Raw genomic sequence first — 20,329 nt, forward strand, 5'->3', positions numbered from 1 at the left:
AACTATATGTCGTTTAATTAGGAGAAGCTTATTTAAATATTTAAATATGTATTATATTTGTATTAATTAAAGAAAATAATTTGTACTTGCATTAGACCAAATGGCAATTGTCCTTTATATATTTGTGTAGAAAGAAAACCACTTGTATAATATTTATATTTATATTTCATGACTATTTTTTTTGTTGGAAAAAGATGCCTTTATTAAAATACCATAAGAGTATACCGCGGATAGGATGAAATTATCCGAAACTCAACATGAGAGTCAAGAACAAGAGCATAATCTTAAAAAGATTCGTGGCCTGAAACAATCACGAGGAAACAATTATGGGTTATGTTATGGCCTTAAAAATTAGATTTCTAATTACTTTAAGTGGTTTTAAGTGATTTTATGGAGGGTGTGAAGGCAAGCAAGGAAAAAAAAAGACAAGAAGAGAAGTTAGAAATTTTATAACCTTGTTCATGCACAACCATAATTATAATTTGTTATAACCTTTGCTTCACCCCCTTGTGAGGAGGATGCGTTGTAAACTTCAAGTAATCACCTACCTAATTTAACTACTTCAACAAAAAAGCTTCTTCCACATGACACAACCACACACAACATCTCTCTAACATCAACTTCCAACAATGTAAGTAGTTATTACGAAAGACGATGAGCGCCGTTTGTTGCATGTAAAGAATGTTCCGTAAAGTGACTCTAAGTAGTTACCTAACTTCAATTCCTCTAAAAATACCAAGTTTTTGTTACCAAATTATCTGCCAGCTCCTTACAAGTTCATTTCTAAAATTAGGATCCAAAACAAATGAAGGTGCAACCTTTTTTGCAACACCATATATATTCCTGCCATAAATTTTAAAAATGCAATGTGTTTAGCCACAGTCTAGCTTCAGTCGCAGAAACCATTTATCTCTACACCCAAAGACAGAGTTTCGAACTTGATCATTTCGTTCGATCCAGAAATCAGAAACCAATTAAGTCAGACTCAATGGAAAATCAAACTTCGTTCTCACAACCTTTCATCCTCATATACAACATGTTTTCTGAAGGCTTTGATTCCCCTCCTAGCCCCGCTCTATTTTCAGATCTCCCAGCCAACATCATTGCATGCATCTCAATAGTCACCTTGTTATTTCTGATCTTTAATCACATTCTCTACGTTTTCCTTGCATGGCTCCTTCAAGTCATCCCGGAGCATGATCTCGAGGGAGGTGACGTCGTTTATGGACCACAAATTCACATCGTCGGTTCGAGCCCCTTTCGTGTAGCTATAGTGCAAAACATGCAGAGGCTGGGGGTGATAAAGAGGGTCATGCCGGAGTTTGATGAAGGAAGAGGGCCAAGGCTTAGGGCCTTGAAGAAATTGCCACCACTAGTCAATTATGGAAGCCATGAAATACAATCAAGTTCAAAATGCACTTCATGTGCAATTTGCTTGGAGGATTTGGCTCAAGGTGATTCATGCCAAGTTTTTTCAATATGCAACCACATGTTCCATGCCAATTGCATTGACCATTGGTTGATGAACAAGCCAAATTGCCCAGTTTGTCGACATTGTATCATGGATGTATGACAGTTATGAGCCCTTTTGGTTCTTTTTTTTTTTTTTTTTTTTTGTTTTTTTTTTCTTGAGGTGTGTATTCTGGATCTGTTCAAACAACTGTAAATATCAACATTCTTTTCTATAGGCATATCAATAGTTTGCAAACACTTTAAGCCATGCAATTACCCTAATTTTGGGTAATAAATAGAATTTGTCAACATTTTCTTGTCAATTACCTATTGTATCGTATTATGGATTCAAATTGGGTTTATATATAAAAGGCCTCCAAATTAAATTATAATCCTTTTGATAAGTATAGCCCTTATACATTATAATTTCTTGGACACAGAATATGAGATGTAGGAAAGGCTCATACGTATAGCTAGAGGTTGGGGCTAGCTCATGGCCTAGGGTTCATTGCTCGGGATCTTAGGTCAAGTCCTCAGGCTTAGGCCCGGGGTTCAAGATAGGATCTCCGAGGTATAAAACGCTAGCTAGGTACTTGGGATTCGAGGTTTTGATTCTCATGATAATTTTTTACACGACACGATATCACGACTCGAATCTGACACGAAATTAGCCTTTTAGATTATACATTACTTATGGTATGACTCGTCACCATGTCAAGTTAGTTTCGAACACGAGTAACTTGACTTTAACACAATAAACTTATTTTGGAGAAAATGAGTTTACTTTTTTCATTTTTTTAAAATAATTTTGTTATTATTAGGATCAAGCACTAGTGGATACAAACAAGGCCAGTGAATGCAATTATCCCCTCTTGTCATTGTTACTACATATGAAATTTTCCAACGTTCCTTTGATGTTCTCCACCCCCACTTGTCATTTTTACTGCATATGAAATTGCGCAACATTCCTTTGATTCCTTGAGCATGCTGCCAAGTAGCAAGATGTTCGACAAAATGCCTTAAAGAAACTACACAAAGCAGAGGTCAAGGCCAACTAGGCAAAGTTGCATGCGGGCTTTATCTTGCTCTCGTAAAGAAAAGGAAGCTTAGAAACAAGCGATGGTTTTTTTCTTCTTTAGGTTTGGCTTAGAAACAAATCAAGGATACTTAGTTCAAAATTTTGAGTTCACAATATCGATAGGTCAACCCAAATACAACAAGATTATAAATGAGTTTATTTAGTTTTAAGTTATTAATTAACTTAACACGATTAGTTAAGCGTAAAATTGCATGACACGAAACTGACATGTTGACACAAATTGCAGCTCCTAGAAGGTTTTGGATCTTGGCGGCATGACTCATGAGGCATGAGGTTTTGGGTATCGGGGTTGAAAGTTTGATGTCCAGAACGTCTGAGGTGTGTATGTGGTCATAGAGAGATCTGAGGCCCCTGAGTCCATTCTTTAAATAAAAAATACAGAAGCATTTTTTCCAAAAAAAATAAATTTTAGGCAGCGTAGTTTGGGTTGTAATTAAAAAAAACCGAACTTTTTCGACCAAAAATAAAAATAAACAAAAAAGTTTATTTCTAAAGTCAAGCTACCAAAACGCGTTTTTCAGAAGAGGAGGGGGGGCACAAACAGATTCTGAGGTCTAGATATTAATCAATCGCATGTACTTTCTCTAGACCACCTTAAAAAGTTTGTTCAAACCAAAATCTGAAATATGGGTTTAGCAGTTTTGCGGTTTAGCAACAACTTCTTAGACAAATACCAATCAAAGCATCCATCCGAGTCCCCAAAGCCTTTGCTGATCTTCATCGTCATCAACATTCTTCGTCATCATGAACATGTCTCAAGCCCTTAAGATTGTCATCCCACCTCCTGTTTTTTCCCTTCTGTCTTTCATTGGTACCATAATTTTTGTTTATGTCTGCATCTTAGCATTCTCAATCATGCTTTCCCTGCTCGTCATTGCCCTCTTTTACGTCGTCTGCGAGTTTGTTTGGACGCCGTTGTACGAGAGAAGAAATCGGGATCCCGAGGCAGGGCACAGAAGGTTGTCATTTCAGCCAAACGGCGAAGAATGGCATGACCAAGCTACATTTTATCAGGCAGCTGTCCTTCATAATCTTAGGGTTTTGGAAATCTTGGACTCAATTGTTGAGGCGTTGGAGGAAAGAAGAGACCAAAGGCATCAGCGGGAAAGGGAACAACTGTTGGAGAACAAACTGCCGCCTCCCATAGCTTTTGGAAGCCATGAAATTGAAATGAATTGCAAGGATTGTGTTATTTGCATGGAGGACTTTGAGACTGACCAATTGTGCCAAGTTTTTCCCTCGTGCAACCATACTTTTCATTCCAAATGCATGAACACTTGGTTGAAGAAGAGCCTAACTTGCCCCATTTGTCGTAACAGTGTACTAGATTTGTGAGACATGCATGTGTCTAGGTGAAAAAAATTTGTAAATACAAGAATTGTAATCATCATTTTTCATTCGCTTGTCATCTTCAAGACGAGAGCCTACCATGGTGCAAAGCCCGTTCTTTCCTAACGGCAATGTCCTAGCGATGGCGGAGCTAAGTTCTATGTTTTAGGGGGCCAACAATACAGATTTTTTACTTCGGGGGAGCCAATCTGTGTAGATATCTTTCAATATTCTCAGCAATTCCAGAAGTTTAATATAAGTTTTACATGAAATAATGGAGTTAGGAGAGGCCACGACCACTTTAGTAGCAGGGCAACAAAGTTTGGTGGTTCGGGAAAGTTTCAATGTTCCTCAAGTGAGACGGTGGAGGTCGAAGCACTTCTTGTATGCTTTCTTTAGCCGGGGTGGACATCTCGCGGTGCTTGAATGTGATGTGAAAGGTTTTAATTGCGGATTTGCAAGGGGCTTGTGTCTCAAGTGAGAACAAATTTGGATGACATTGTTCATGATATATTTGTGTAATTGCGAGTCAAATTGATGCTTTGTCTTATGAATTTCATGTGTGTCTCACGCGTGTGATATAGCTGGCTGCCCGTTTGGTTGCATCTCATAACTCTAGAGGAGATTTAAAAATATTACATAGTGGCCGAACTTATCAGTTGTAATTTGCCAAGGGGTCCTTCTGGGAATGTTCTAAGAGCATCTCCAATCGAAATGTCAAAAGTACCGCATAGACATTTAACGGCTAGAAATAACATCTAACATCACTCCAACCGATGTGTCAAAGTTGATGTGGAATGAAGGCCGGAGATTGAGATGTTATTTTTGACATCCCACAAGCAAGATGTCAAATGAATATTTTATTATGATTTCTTTTCTTTTCTTTTTAATTAAAAATAAATCAACACTAAAATGTAATAAAATAATAATTTAATTTGACATATCAGGTGGAGTGTAAAGCTATATAAGATGTCAAATTGCCACATCAACCATCAAATTTAAATTTGATGTTTGGTATTTGACATCTCCCTTAAGAGCATCTCCAACCGATGTGTCAAAAGTGCCACATAGATATTTAACGGCTAAAAATAACATCTCACATCACTCTAACCGATGTGTCAAAGCTGATGTGGAATGAAGGCTGGAGGTTGAGATGTTATTTTTGACATCCCAAAAGCAAGATGTCAAATGAATATTATATTATATTATATTTTAAATTAAAAATAAATCAACACTAAAATGTAATAAAATAATAATTTAATTTGACACATCGGGTGGAGTGTAAAGCTGTGTAAGATGTCAAATTGCCACGTCCGCCATCAAATTTAAATTTGATGTTTGGTATTTGACATTTCCCTTGGAGATGCTCTAAAAAGGGAGGGGATCTGTTGTCCCTTCATTTCCACCCACTAATTTCTTGACACGTGTCTACTTACTTTTCTGTTTTTGTTTGATAAAGAAGTGTCTATTTACTTAACTCCAACTTAACATTGTTAAGTTAATAAAACTTAAAAAATCATAAAAACTAAAAACTAAAATAGAGAAAACAAACAACCCACCAACAACCACAACCCACCCACCCCTCCCCATCGCCCCCAAGCCTCCTCCTCATTCACTTCACCACCAGCGAAGCATCCTCTCTTCTTTGTCTTTGGTCTTCTTTTCCTCTTCTTTCTCGTTGTGGTGGTACTGGGAGTAGTGTTTCTTAGAATAAACTAGTCCAAATTATTCAATTCTAATATGGTTAGATTAGATCGGCAACAACGATTACCAAAACAAAAAAGGCTTATTATCACAAAAGGTCCCTAAGGTTTTCGAAACTATCAGATTGCATCCTTAATGTTTTTCTTTGTCATTGGTGGTCCTCAAGGTTAGTACGTGTGATCACAAATGGTCCATGTCATTAGGTTCCGTAAAAAACTCCGTTAGTTTGCTGATGTGGCATATATATATCACAAAACATCCTTGAGGTTTACACACCTATCACAAATGGTCCCTGCAAATTTTTTAAAAAAATTTCATTTAAAATTCATAAAATTTTGGTTTTCTTTTTTTAAATCTTATGAATTTTAAATTATTTTAAAAAATATATTGTATTTTAAATGCACATGACACTATATTATTTTAGATGTGGGCTCCACATATATGCCACATCAACAAACTAATGGAGTTTTAAAAAAATAATTTAAAATTCATAAAATTTAAAAATGAAAAAACCAAGGGTTTAGGGTTTATAAATGGTCCTCAAGGTTAAAATCCTTCTATAAATGGTTTTTTCATTTTTAAATTTTATGAATTTTAAATTATTTAAAAAAAACTTCATTAGTTTGTTGGTGTGGCATATATGTGGAGCCCACATCTTCAAAAATATAGTGCCATATGTATTTAAAATACAATATATATTTTTAAATAATATAAAAAAGAAAACCAAAATTTTATGAATTTTAAATTAAAAAATTAAAAAATTTCGCAAGGACCATGTGTGATAGATGTGTGAACCTCAGGGATGTTTTGTAATATATATATATGCCACATCAGCAAACTAACGAAGTTTTTAACGGAACCTAACGGCAGGACCATTTGTGATCACACATACTAACCTTGAAGACCACAAGTTACACAAAAAAACATTAAGGATGCAATCTGATAGTTTCGTAAACCTTAGGGACCTTTTGTGATAATAAGCCAAACAAAAAATATACCAAGAGCGGCCACTTCTCAGTACAATACGGGACCAAATTCAGGTAAGGGGCAGTGAGAGAGAAAGGAGACGATTCATATGCACCATGTCACCATGAAGGGACATGGAAAGTCCTTTTTCTTCAAATTCTTCATCAACAAAATCTACTTCCATGCCTTTCATGAGACGATTCATATGCACCATGTCATATAAAGCAGCCCCCATCCTCCTCCTCCATCAGTCTAGCCACTCCCAACTCTCTCTCTCCTCGACTTTGTTGCTTCTTTTTTCTTTTTTTGTCTCACTCGTGTTCTGTCTCTTGTGCAACCACCCCAGCACATGTGATCTGATAGGGGTTTTTTTTTTCCCTTTCTGACATCTGAATTGGGGTTTATTTTTTTGGTCAGGATTGTGATTGGATTGTTTGCAATTGAGAATTGTTTTTTTTTTCCCCTCAGCACACCCAACTCATTTTGCAATGACTCCGCTGGGAATAGGGGGAATTGCAGATAGTTGTAATCAGCGGCGGACCCAGGAATTTTTCAACGGAGGTGCAATTTTAAAAAACTAAGAGCTCAAAAAAAAAAAAAAAAACCCAATTAAAACCCAATTATGTAAGGAATTATAGTAGCCTAATTAAAATCTAATTATAGAAGGAATTATAGAAGCCTTAGAAAAGCCCACGAAATGGCCCAGCAGCTTCCCTATTTTTTCCTCTTATTTTTTTTTTAAAAAAACCCTGGTCCAAAACGACGTCGTTTTGGCCAGGTTAAATAAATAAAAAAAGCAGCGTCATTTAAACAGCCTGGTCCAAAACTACGTCGTTTTGGCCAGGCTTCGTTAAAAAAAAACAAGGTCGCGCGCAAGAACCAGCAGCGCAGCGCAGAGTTGGTGTGCGCATTTCGTCGAACAGATTGTGTGCATCTCTGGTCTGAAGCAGAGGTGCAACACCAGCGGCTGTAATGGATTTTTCCGTCGACCGGAGGTGCAGGTGCACCTCCTTGCGCCTGCACAGGTCCGCCACTGGTTGTAGTGGGGCCGGATCGGAGAGTATGGTTGAGGGGTGGAGGTAGGTCGCAAATGGGTTTTGGAAATTTGAAGAATATGACTAAGTATTTATTAAAAAAAGATTCTGAAATTTTTAGTATTTTTTTAGATTTTTTCAATTTCTATTTTTGTTGTTGACGTCATCGCTGACATCAGCAAAACCAGGCTAAAGATCAGGTTGGTTTGGCCTGCGGGCTAGCCCGATTGCGTGGGTCCCACAGCTTGCCCTGGCAAGCTTGGCCAGCTGGAAGCACTTCCCTAAGCTTGGGCCCTGTCCTACCCGGGCTACAGTCGATGGGTGGAAACGCTCTAAGAGCGCTTCTAGCAAGTTAGTTTTGCCAGGGTAAAAGGGAGCCCAGGTTGGCTTTAAGCTCCTCAGCAATGAAAAGCAGTCTTGGTAAAAATGGGCCTCATTTACCCAGGCAAGTCCAAAAACAAGAATTGCATGAGCTGCTGCTTAGGTTTGCTGATCTCATGTTGACATTAGCATGACGTTAGCAACCAATTTAAATAAAAAAGATTAAAAATACCAAAAAATTCATAATTTTCGTTTTCTATAAATACCTAGCCATCTTATTCACTTCCCACACCAAAGGATAGAGCAGTCACTATTCATGTGAATAGTATCTGCCCTTAACCTTTGACATGGCACTACGAATGGAAGTGCTCTAACAATTGTAAAGAGATGGGACGAACCGATGGATATATATTATATTAAAATGAGGACCTTAAGCCTTTCATCAATAAATACTAGAAAATTTACAATTGAATTAATTAAACAAAGACTTTGGTGTGAGTTGGATAGGTCGAGGTCTTTGGATTGTTCCTCTTCTCCTTTCTAACTTTGACAAAAAAATAAATAAAATAAAATAAAAATTAAACAAAGACCACGCGTAAATAATAGATAATATACCTTGTAGGCACTTAAATATACATATATATGTGGATCAACAACAATATATAAATAGGAAAAGACTTGTGGACGGCTTCTTGGCCAACAACAATTACTAGCAAAGGTATACGCCATCCATCCAAGTCGTCCTTTTTTTTTGGGTCAATATCCAAGTCGTCTTTGTTTAGTGATCACTAAGTGTATAAATCTATGCTCCAAAAAAAATGTATAAATCTGAATCACTATTTCTTCCCTTTTCACACATGCGTTCACGGCCCTTCTCTTATTTTATATAGCGTGGTAAGTCCTACCAAGTTCAAAAGCTTTTCCTAAAGTAAATACTTATATCTCCTCTCTCTCTCTCTGTGCAGATTTGGATTCAAATGGAATTTTTAATCCTTTCACTGATATATCTGAAAATTTTCGTATTTTCAGGACCGCCGTTTGGAAGAGTTTCGTTGGCTTGAATATAATAGTTTAGGCCATCACATATATTAGAGGTTGAAGCTACACATATATGGCTGACAGAGAGGAAAGATTTCCTCTAAGGTTTGTTTCTTAGTATCATTTACATGTTTTAGCGATTTTTAATTTGATGCGTTGTGATGAGAACACAAATTCTAACATGATTCATTCTTATTCACATACACACATATAGAACTGAAAGAGGGTAAGTTGCTCATCATTTTCACATATAAGCCCACGATATAACTTTACATTTCAGGAACACATCTAGTGACGATTTACCCGACGATGTTGAGGGGCAGCGTCAACGTCCAAGGAAAGGGCCGAAGTTAATAGCTAAGCGAATTCTTGATCAAACCCGGCTAGCCCTCATATGGCGGGATGAAATATTTGTAATTTTATGTGTGTTCTCAGTCTTGGTGGATCCTCTGTTCCTTTATATTCCAGTCACCAATGAGAACAACAAGTGCCTTGGAATGGACAAAGGGTTGAGGACAGTAGTTCTTGTTCTTCGGTCACTTTTGGACATCATTTTCATAATGCACATTATACATCAAATTCGAACTCATGATGAATTAATTCTGGTCTCTGATGAGGCACCAGAAGAGCAAAGATCAGCAGGTTGGACAAGGAGGTCGTTGTTAACTATCTTAGTTGACTTTCTCGCTCTTCTTCCCATCCCACAGGTATGTATGTATGCGTAAGCATTTTGATTTTATTTTAGTAAATTGAGCTTAGACCCATAAAATTCATTTTTAATCACCTACAACCCTTTCCTTTATTTTTCTATTTAAAATACCCAATTTTTTCAAATAAAACCCAATAACTAGGATCCAAGTAAGCACGTTACCTAATCTAGCTTAAAATCTGATTTATTCTATTTTTGAATTCCAAAACTACCCCTATTTACAAATTAACGTGTTATGTGGGGGTGTAACTAATGACACTAGCTGTCATTTTTTTTTCCCTCTAAATATGTACCTTTTTTTCTATGAATAAAGTACCTATTATTTGTTTTATGAAAAACAATTTTTTTTAAATGAACCTATTTTCTCTCTCCAAATAATGTACGTATTTTTTTCCTCTAATAATGTACCTAGTAAAACAATGTACGTATTTTTTCAAATGAACCTATTTTTCCTCTCCAAATAACGTACCTATTCACATTTATAGGTATATTGTAAAATAATTTACCTGTGGGTAAATAATGTACCTATATTTTCATAGGTACATTATTAGATATGTAATTTACATATATATTTTTTGGTTTGCAATTTTAGGGGGCGATATGTGAGAGGAAATGACAACCAAAAGAAATGGGGTGATTGATATGCTATTAATAGGGAGTATTAATTACAATTATGACAGTTAATGAAATGCTTGAAATAAATTATAAATAAAATATGAAGTTTGGTGGCAAAGATGTAAAATATAGGAATACTACAACCTCTTATATCCTATTAGTCATTTAAATTTGAGATTGGGTTTTACACATAGATTTATAGAGTGATGGGTATATGTCTAGGAAATAGAAAATGTAGGGATCTATATTGGACAAGCCCGTTTTATTTTTATGTAGCTTTTATGTTAACTGTTGCTAATATTTAAGTTGCTTACTGCGAATTTATTGATTTTTATATGTTATTTTTCTTAAGAGAGTTTGATTTGATATATTTCAGTTTGAAGAGAATTTACCATATGAATGAAGTAATTTATCTGTTTGTTATCATGAATATATAGAATATTATTCATTTTCGTGATTAATAAAGCTTCCTTAATACCGTCGAGGTTCTCTAAGAAAATTATTCATGCCTGTTGTCGAGGAATATGTGAAAAGTCGAATCACTTTATTGCCCTTAAGGGTATAATTGAGATTTTATGCTTTTTAGTTGACAAGGTGGATTCTCTTAAATATATATTTTTATTGAAAATAATTGTTATCATATAATATATGAATTTTCATTGTAGGATTAAATGTTTATTTCATTCAATATATAATGCTCTTTTTTTTTTTGGGTAGTACAAGCGTATAATGCAATGTTTTTTGTTATATGTAGGTTGGCACATTATTTGATGAATCTTTTTTAAAATAATTGCACATGAAATTTACTTGTTGATTCTGACTCATATTGTACGTAATTCGTTCAGTTGGGAATTGTACTAGTCTTTTTCAGAACAAAAGACTCGGGGTATTTTCTAAAGAGAGAGTTTCTAAGCGTCTTGCTCCTCTTCCAATATGTGCCAAATGTTTACCGACTCAACCAATCTTTTGAGAAACTTCAACTGAAATCAAGATTGGTCAAAGGTGTATTCAAATTTTTTCTCTACATCCTCGCAAGTTATGTAAGTTCCATCTCCTTCGTCATAAAGATTTCTTCTTATTACTGCTTAAATTCCAAAGATTTAGTTTTATAATAATCATGTGGTGAAGATGTGGATTGTCCCAGTTGGCCAAGGTAGTGAGCCCGTCCTCTTGCATCCAAGTTCGAATTCCCCTCACTATAAATTAGATTAATTTATAATTATGTTTTGATCACGAGTTACTTTTGTTACTTTCTCTTCCCTTTAGTGGAGTAACATGTAGTTAGTTTTCTCTAATTATTAATTAAGTTAATGCTATTTTAGGTACTTGGAGCATTTTGGTACTTTTTCTCTATTCAACGGGTGACGTCATGTTGGCACCAAGCTTGTAGCAATACGGAAGGATGCATAGCTACTCTGTCCTGCAAGGATAATACTTCAACAAATATCACATTCCTAAATGAATTATGCCCTATAAGTCCGTCAAATGCTACGCTATTTGACTTTGGAATATTTCTTGATGCCGTTGAATCTGGTAATACAGGACCAATATATTTTTCAAGGAAGTTCTTTTTCACTTTTTGGTGGGGAATTCGAAATTTAAGGTTTGTGCATATGAATACGTTGAGCCGTTATATTCAGAAAAATATATTGAGTTCAATATCAACAAGTTCTCTCTTATTTCTTATAAATTTCAGCATAGAGTACTGATTTTCCCACTCCCTTTTTTATTCATTTACACTCAATTTTTTTAAAATTGTATGTTCTCATTCCTCTTTTGTTCATTTAACATGTCCAAAAACGTATCGATATAGCATGCCAAAGAACGTTTGATAGACTATTTATATGTCAACCGGTCAAATATACGATTATCATGTCAAATATACAATATAAAATACGATTAACTTAGAAATGTCAAATATCGAACATCAAATTTGAATTTGATGGTTTATGTGTCAATTTGACATATAATAGAGTTTAAATTAAAATATTATTTTATTACATATTGTTTATTGGTTTACTACAATCTAGGCACATTAATTGAAAAATAATAATATAATGAAATAACATTACAAGGTCAAACAACTAAAAATAACAGTAAGAGAGATAAATGTTATTCCACCTAGGATTATTATTTCGGTTGGAGTGAGTCTCAGCTATTTTTTCTACCTGCTAAGAGTGTCATGTTGGATTTAACATCTCCTTTAGAGATGCTCTTATATGTCATTCTTAATCAATTTTTTCAGTAACTTTGGCACGAATCTGGAAACAAGTAGCTATCTGTGGGAAAATTGCTTTGCAATTCTTATTTCCGTTGTTGGATTGCTACTTTTTTTATATCTCATTGGGATTATGCAGGTTGGTCATGAGTATCTTCTTATTATGTGTGTTAAGTTTTTGAACTTATAAAGGGAGATCAATTTTAATAGCTAATTATTATTCTTGTTCGTCTGCGAAACAGATATACATGCAGATCGTGGCCACAAAAGCAGAGAAGAACAAGGATGAAAAGTTGACACAGAAGATTACGATGAAGAAGAAAGGTATAGTTGACTGGATGTCAAATAATGGTCTCCCTCCGAGTTTGAAGACACAAATCATGGAATCCATTAAGAGAAAAGATAAGGTTGTGGAAGAAAAAATGTCTGCTGAGTTCAGTGAGGAGGTGGATGCGCAATTTCTATTCTCTGTTCTTCCCGAGGATATCCAAATGTCTATAAAGCGGAGCGTGGGCATGAATGCGCTAAATAAAGTATGTTTCTCCTCAACTAGCAACCTCTTTCTAAGTTCTCCATGCGGCTAATAGAGTAATAAAAATGAGAATAAACTACAAATAACCCTCCTTAATTTGTAACCTTTGTTTCATTATAACCTCTAAAAAATAGAGAGTAGTGGTCTGGTTTACTGGCTCGGCTTAAAGTGCATCGGAGTTAAGTTCAAGCCATAGTTAAATTTCAAAGAGACAGGCAAGCGGCCCACTACTAGCTAGCAATACCGATATTGTCGTTAGCTTAAACCACTTACAAAGCCCAATAGGTATGAGGTTTTGTCACAAAAGGTTTGGCTTGTCTCTGGCCACAAAGTTCTTCCAACGGGTTTCGAACCCCTGTCATTGAGGCACCTTGTGGTTCTTCGGTAATATTAATTAGTAGTGGAACCATTCATTATATGTTGTATTTTATTTAGTCAAGTTTCCGATGTGAGACTTATATTCTTCAATAACCAATTCTTATGAGTTCCATCCTTTTAGATGAGACTTATAAGCCACAATATATTGTCCACTTTAATTAGTCAAGTCAAAACATACCAAACAATGGTTTCAATTAAGTGAAATAGTCTAGCTAGTCTAATTCGACGCACCAAACATGGCATGTGCGATCATGGTCCAAACAGAGGACTCTTTGTAATTTACTCTGAAGATGATGAGTGAAATGGCAATGATCCATCTAGTATGAATACTGAATCATGTTCTTGTTGGTCAATTAATATTTGAAGTATACTAATATAGGTACAAAGTCTTCATCATATGGATAAAAAAGTGTTGGAAATGATTTGCGACCGCCTTCAGCCGATCATCTACCCTATCAATAGCTACGTTTCACGAAGGGGAAAAGCAATTGATTTCATGCTCTTCATCACAGACATAGAAGGCACCATGTTGACCTACGAGGATCCCAAAACTGTCATCGGGAGACTTAAGAAGGATGATATTTTCGGAGAAGAAATTCTAAGTTGGGTATCACCGAGCATCTCTTTTCCTAACCTTCCAACTCCAAACTCAACTCTAAATGTCAAATGTGAAACAAAAGTGGAAGCCTTTGCTCTCATGGCCAAGGACTTGAGAAGTGTTGTTTCAGAATGCAGACCTCTGTGGAACTGGACTTTATACAATTGTGACATTGAGTCTAAGGAATTTGAGGAGTTGGCACGTCCCATCGATAAGACTGATCAGGTACGTACTAAACAAGGTTTAAGTCAAATTTATAAAAGAGCCCCAAGAGGATTAAAATCCCCATAATCATGGATTTTTAATCTCTTCATATCATCTGCAGAAATTATAACTGAGGCGCAAGACTAATTTTTCAAGTACTAAACTTTCAAGTACCCACTTATAAACTGTGCGGGTAAACTGATGAGCTATCTTCTTTGTCTTGTGTAACAGACATATATACAGTTGTGGGAAGAGGAATTAAAATCTGTACAGAAGATTAAGATCATGAAAGACATACGTGGGTGGGTTTCAGGAAATGGTCTCCCTGAGGATCTCCAGACAGAAATCATGGAAAAGATAGAAACAAGTAAAGTAGTGAAGAAAAACTTTGGTGCTGCTGTGGATGCGGTTTTCTTATTCTCTGTCCTTCCCGAGGGTATGATAAAAAGGGCAATAAAAGACCATGTCGGCGTTAATGCGCTGAAAAAAGTAAGTTCCTAAGCTACTGCAAAACAAGAGACGCTTTTTAACAGGAACTACTATATATAATGAATCTTCTTCTTATTGACAAATTAATGTAAGAAATATATCTCTATGTATGTATATATATATATATATATAGGTACCCATGCTTAAAAACAAGCTAGACACCACGTTGAAATCTATCTGCCAATATCTCAAGCCAGTTACCTACGCTGAGAATAGCTACATTACCGAAGCGGGTAAGCCAATTGATTTGATGCTCTTCATTTTAGATGGCGTTATTACATGGACATCCAACACCACCAGTGATGCCGTCACAACTGCGGGTTCCTCAATGGTCACCAATCTGTCACGTCTTGAGAAAGGTGGTCTTTATGGGGAAGAACTTCTAAGTTGGGTGTCGCCGAGCAGTAGCCTTTCGACCCTTCCTATTTCGGCCCAAGATGTCAAGTGTCAAGAAAAAGTTGAAGCCTTTGTTATCAATGCGGTGCAGTTAAAGATTGCAGTTTCGGAACTTGGAATGCTTTGGAAGAATTACTACACTAGTAACAATTCTCCGCTGTCACTTCCCAGCGACCAGACTTATCTGCAGATACAAAAGGAGGTCAATATATATTTTTTAATCTATATCTGCCTAATGACAAACTGCTATAATATAATGATCATTGTCATACCTTGTGGGATTTGATGAAATGAGTTTCTTCTTCTTTTGTGAAAGGACAGACATATGGGCAGTTGGAAGGTACAAGATTGGAGGAGATTGAGGATGAGGGGTCAAGGCAGAAGTTCAAGATAATGATGAAGGAGAAAGATATACACGAGTGGCTGTCAAGAAATGGAATCCACGAGGATTTAAAGACAAAAGTCATGAGGCACATAAACCTAACAAACATAGCGGAACAAAACATGGACGCTGATGTGGATTTGGAGTATCTCAATGCTCACCTACCCTTCGATATCACAATCTCTTTAACGAAGCATCTCTGCATTAGTACGCTAAAGCAAGTATGTTCCTCAACCTCCTTATGAATCTTAGTTTTGCTCCATAAAAAGGCGTGACTGGAAAAAAGCCTCTTGCACGCGCGTGAATTAATAATGTAAGCAATATGTAGGTACCCATGCTTCAAAGCATGCCTGAAGATATGTTCACATACATTTGCTACAGGCTGGAGCCAGTGATCTATACCCAGAATAGCAACGTTGTTCAAGCAGGAGAATCACTTGATTTTATGCTCATCATCACAGGAGGCACAATTATATGCACCGACATGACTAGCAATACTGAAACAACGGCGATCACAAAATATCTTAACAAAGGTGATTTTTGTGGAGAAGAATTTCTTGCTTGGGCTTCACCCGGCATCTTATTTTCAAGTCCTGTTCCTATCTCGACCCGAGATGTCAAATGTCAAACAAAAGTAGAAGCCTTCATTCTCAAAGCTGATAAGTTGAGAAGCCTAGTCTCCGAATACAGCTCTAAGTGGGTTTCAAATTTCAACAACTGCAATAATTCAGAGCAGTTGGAAGAGTTGGCAAATCGCCGGGACAAGATGGATCATATACTTAACGAGGTATAGGGCGTAATATGTTTCCCATAAAAAAAAAAAGTATTTATTCTTCTTTTCTTTGAAAACATTTTAATCTTTCTTTTTGGTTGGAACAATTTTAACATACTGCCAATCAAACCATGACTAATCTGAATTAACTACATATTAATATTACATTAGACACACTTGCCTACAAACTATAATATAATGATGGTGAATCCTTGTAGGATTTAATGAACTGTGTTTCTTCTTCTTTTCTACTAGACATACGTGAAGTACGGAACTACAAAATTGGAGGAGATTGAGGATGAGGAGTTAAGGCAGAAGGTGAAGGTCATGATCAAGGAGAAAGATATACTTGAGTGGGTGTCAAGAAATGTTCTCGATGTGGATTTGAAGACACAAATCATGATGCACCTTAAATTAAATAACAAAATGGAAGAAAGCATCGATGCTGATGTGAATGTGGGGTATTTCGATAGCCACCTACCCTTCAGTATAGCAATTTCTTTGACGAAACATCTCTGCATTAGCATGCTGAAGAAAGTATGTTCCTCAACCTCTTTATAAATCTTAATTTTACTACACAAGAAGGCATGAGAATATGTTACGGATCTTGTTATATTTTTTTAATTAATAATGTAAGCAATTTATAGGTGCCTATGCTTCAAAGTATGCCTGAAGACATGTTCACAAATATTTGCTACAAACTCGAGCCAGTGATCTACGCCGAGAGTAGCAACATTGTTCGGGCAGGAGAGCCATTTGATTTGATGCTCATCATTATTGAAGGCACAATTATATGTACCGATCAAGTGACTCGCAATACTGGAACAATCACCAAATATCTTAACAAAGGTGATTTTTGTGGAGAAGAACTTCTCAGTTGGGCATCACCCAACATCTTGTTTTCAGGTGCTGCTCCAATTTCGACCCGAGATGTCAAATGTCAGACAAAAGTAGAAGCCTTCATTCTCAAAGCCAGTAAGTTGAGAAGCCTGGTCTCCGAATACAGCTTTAAGTGGATTTCCAATTTCAACAATAATTGTGACAATTCAGAACAGTCAGAGGAGTTGGCACTTCAACCGGACAAGATTGAACAAATACTTAACGAGGTATAGGACAAAATTCCAACAAACTAGAAAGAAATATCACGCATAAATGGGGACCAAGGCCATTAGGTTTCCTATTATATATCTTCATTTTCATGATAGTTTTATGTCTACTATTTTCATGATACTAAGCTGAGTTGTCCTCTTCTTCTTCTCCTTTTCTCAAATAGACGTACAAGAAGTTGGGAATTACGAAATTGGAAGAGATTGAGGATGAGGGGTTAAGGAAAAAGGTGAAGATAATGATGAAGGAGAAAGATATACTTGAGTGGGTGTCAAGAAATGGTCTCGACGAGGATTTGAAGACACAAATCATGATGCACCTTAAATTAAATAACAAAATGGAAGAAAGCATCGATGCTGATGTGAATGTGCAGTATTTCGATAGCCACCTACCCTTCGATATCGCAATTTCTTTGACGAAACATCTCTGCATTAGCATTCTGAAGAAAGTATGTTCCTCAACCTCTTTATAAATCTTAGTTATACTAGACAAGAAGGCGTGAGTATATATTATGAATCTTGTTATACTGGCGAATTAATTAATGTAAGCAATTTATAGGTGCCCATGCTTCAAAGTATGCCTGAAGATATGTTCACAAATATTTGCTACAAGCTGGAGCCAATGATCTATACCGAGAATAGCAACGTTGTTCGAGCAGGAGAATCACTTGAATACGTGCTCATCATCATACAAGGCACAATTATATTCACCGACATGATGACTAGCAAATATCTTAACAAAGGTGATTTTTGCGGAGAAGAACTTCTGAGTTGGGCATCACCCAACATCATGTTTTCAGGTCCTGCTCCTCTCTCCACCGGAGAAGTCAAATGTCAAACAAAAGTAGAAGCCTTCGTCCTCAAAGCAGATAAGTTGAGAAATCTGGTCTCCGAATACAGCTCTAAGTGGATTTCAAATTTCAACAATTCTGCAGTTGGAGGAGTTTGACGAGCACTGCTAGAAAATTAGCCACTGCCCACTGATTATCTAGATACAAATCATAAAAGTGGCTTTTACATTTTTTTTGAAAATTAATAATCCCACCATGCCTTATTAAAGGTTTTTGGGATAAACATTGGTGTGTAATACAAATAAAGTAATTTTCATTTTCCCCCCCTTAATATTTGAGCCTCTTTTATCAATCCCCAACTATCCTAGGAAACTTATAAAAAAAAATCAGTTACAAATTCTTATAACAAAGAAAAAAAAAAGTTACAAATTGTATGCTATTTGACACAAACTCATTGGTGGGACTCTATGCCTCCACACATTAATATCGAATTCTGAGAATAGATAATAATTTCAGCAAAGAAGGAAAATAAAATTATACCTCTCTAGTCTGAAGAAAGAAAAAACCCTAGGAGCCTACAGCAGCCGTGGCCCCCTCCCTCCTCCGATCCTCTCTTCCCCTCATACCCTCCCCTACTCCCTTCCCAGCTCTCCCCCTTTCCTAACTTCTGTTGCTTACCCTCTTTTCCTCACTCCTTTGCCTTTTCTTTTCTTTTTGGGTTTCTTCTAGTTTTAGTTGTTTCCTTTTGGATATCCGATGTTTGTTCATAGATCTGTTTGGATCTAGGATTTTTTTAGTTGGTTTTTGTTTGTTTTGTTGTCTACATGATCTTCGGTGGTTGCCGGTGATGTTCTCAGATGCAGCGGTTTTGGCACTGGTGGGGGTAGCTTCAGCTGCTATGCTGGTGTGTTTGGAGTCTCTCTTCGGGAGAGTTTGCGCTTTTGTTTGGTTAGTCTTGCTTGTCTAGTTATTGTAATAACATCTTCAACTCTTTTGGGGTTGATGCGTGTTTTTTGTTTCTCTGCAGGAGAACTTGGGTTAGTAGTTCATGGTACGAGGGCTATCCGTGTCTTTTCCGGATATGTGTTTATGCCGGACTAGTTTATGCCATGCGTGGCTTTGAATGGAGGTATACTGTTAGGTTTAGTATTCTTACAATTGGCTTTCCTTACCAAATGTACACTTTCATGTAATTCCTCTTAGCTCATCTTTTCAAATTAGACCTTGGGTATTTGCTACAAAGTTTAAGTACATTGAAAAGCTTACACTACAGAATATGTGGCTTTGGGCACCATTTTTATTTGTGCTCTTAAGTTGACGGTGTTTTCTATAGGGGTTTCGATTACTATAGGATGGAGCACGAAAAAGAGTATTTATGGTTGTATTCTGACAAGCTACCTCAGTCACTTTATGAACTGATTAGACATATGTACAAAGACATACACAACTTTAGAATCGTGCTCAATGATATATATTTTATTTTTAAAAAAAATTATTACAACCCAGTTGCTCACTCGCTTAGGCTGGATTCCACCCCATTTTTTTTCACTGAAGCAAGTTACACCCTAAAATTGTAAACATGAAAATATTTACGAATAAACAATCACATCGAATTTGAAATTTCAACAAATTAGTAGATCTAGATGTTCCGAACAGCATACAAATGCAATGATAAAATTAATAGATTTGAAATTGCATTATTATAGCGTATTTTTTTGTAATAGATTATCAAGGTTTGGAAAATAAATGGAATTTGGGGGGGGGGGGGGGGAGGGGGAGTGGATATTTAGTCATATTATTCTCTAAAAAGGGCGAGAATAAACCCTATTGTCCACCCATATTATAAAATGTGTACAAGATGTATTACGTGGCCATACTACCATAGTATTCTATAATTTCTCTTCAATCGGGATTGAGAACATGGTAACCTTAAAATTAAGGAAATCAAAACCGAAAGTGATTTATTCGATAAAAGAAAGAGGACCCTTGGAAAAAGAAAAAAAAAGGATAAAAGAACTTGCAGTCAGATAATGGGATTTTTGTAGAAATGTCACCTGAACTTATACCTCATTTTTAATTTGTCACCTTAAAGAAAAATTTAATTGAAATGTCACCTTAATTTTTCAAAATTCATGATTTGTCATATGACTTTAACATCATCCAATTTTCCATCCATTTTAAAGAGAATTTCAGTCT

The 20,329-nt window shown here is 36.2% G+C and overlaps 1 protein-coding gene across 1 annotated transcript; it reads left to right on the forward strand.

Annotated features, from left to right (window-relative positions):
* Window positions 1-8,886: 8,886 nt before the first annotated feature.
* Window positions 8,887-19,207, forward strand: LOC148295081 (uncharacterized). Its single transcript, XM_088251621.1, has 15 exons — window positions 8,887-9,048; window positions 9,224-9,650; window positions 11,113-11,307; window positions 11,590-11,870; window positions 12,513-12,624; window positions 12,728-13,018; window positions 13,775-14,218; window positions 14,429-14,686; window positions 14,820-15,284; window positions 15,404-15,685; window positions 15,793-16,251; window positions 16,492-16,773; window positions 16,884-17,342; window positions 17,510-17,791; window positions 17,902-19,207. Exons 1-15 carry the CDS (start codon window positions 9,017-9,019, stop codon window positions 18,289-18,291), a joined length of 4,659 nt encoding a protein of 1,552 aa, XP_088107747.1. The 5' UTR covers window positions 8,887-9,016; the 3' UTR covers window positions 18,292-19,207.
* Window positions 19,208-20,329: the final 1,122 nt, after the last annotated feature.

This window comes from Prunus avium, chromosome 4 (assembly GCF_965620075.1).
Source record: "Prunus avium chromosome 4, drPruAviu1.hap1.1, whole genome shotgun sequence".
Classification (NCBI taxonomy): Eukaryota; Viridiplantae; Streptophyta; class Magnoliopsida; order Rosales; family Rosaceae; genus Prunus; species Prunus avium.

What these genes read in the sequence shown, in the direction of transcription:
- LOC148295081 (XM_088251621.1), top strand. Translation starts at nt 9,017, where the DNA reads ATGGCTGACAGAGAGGAAAGATTTCCTCTAAG. An exon ending in ATCTCATTGGGATTATGCAG is followed by an intron (nt 12,625 to 12,727) that starts GTTGGTCATGAG and finishes TCTGCGAAACAG; the next exon opens with ATATACATGCAGATCGTGGC. An exon ending in GCATTAGCATTCTGAAGAAA is followed by an intron (nt 17,792 to 17,901) that starts GTATGTTCCTCA and finishes AGCAATTTATAG; the next exon opens with GTGCCCATGCTTCAAAGTAT.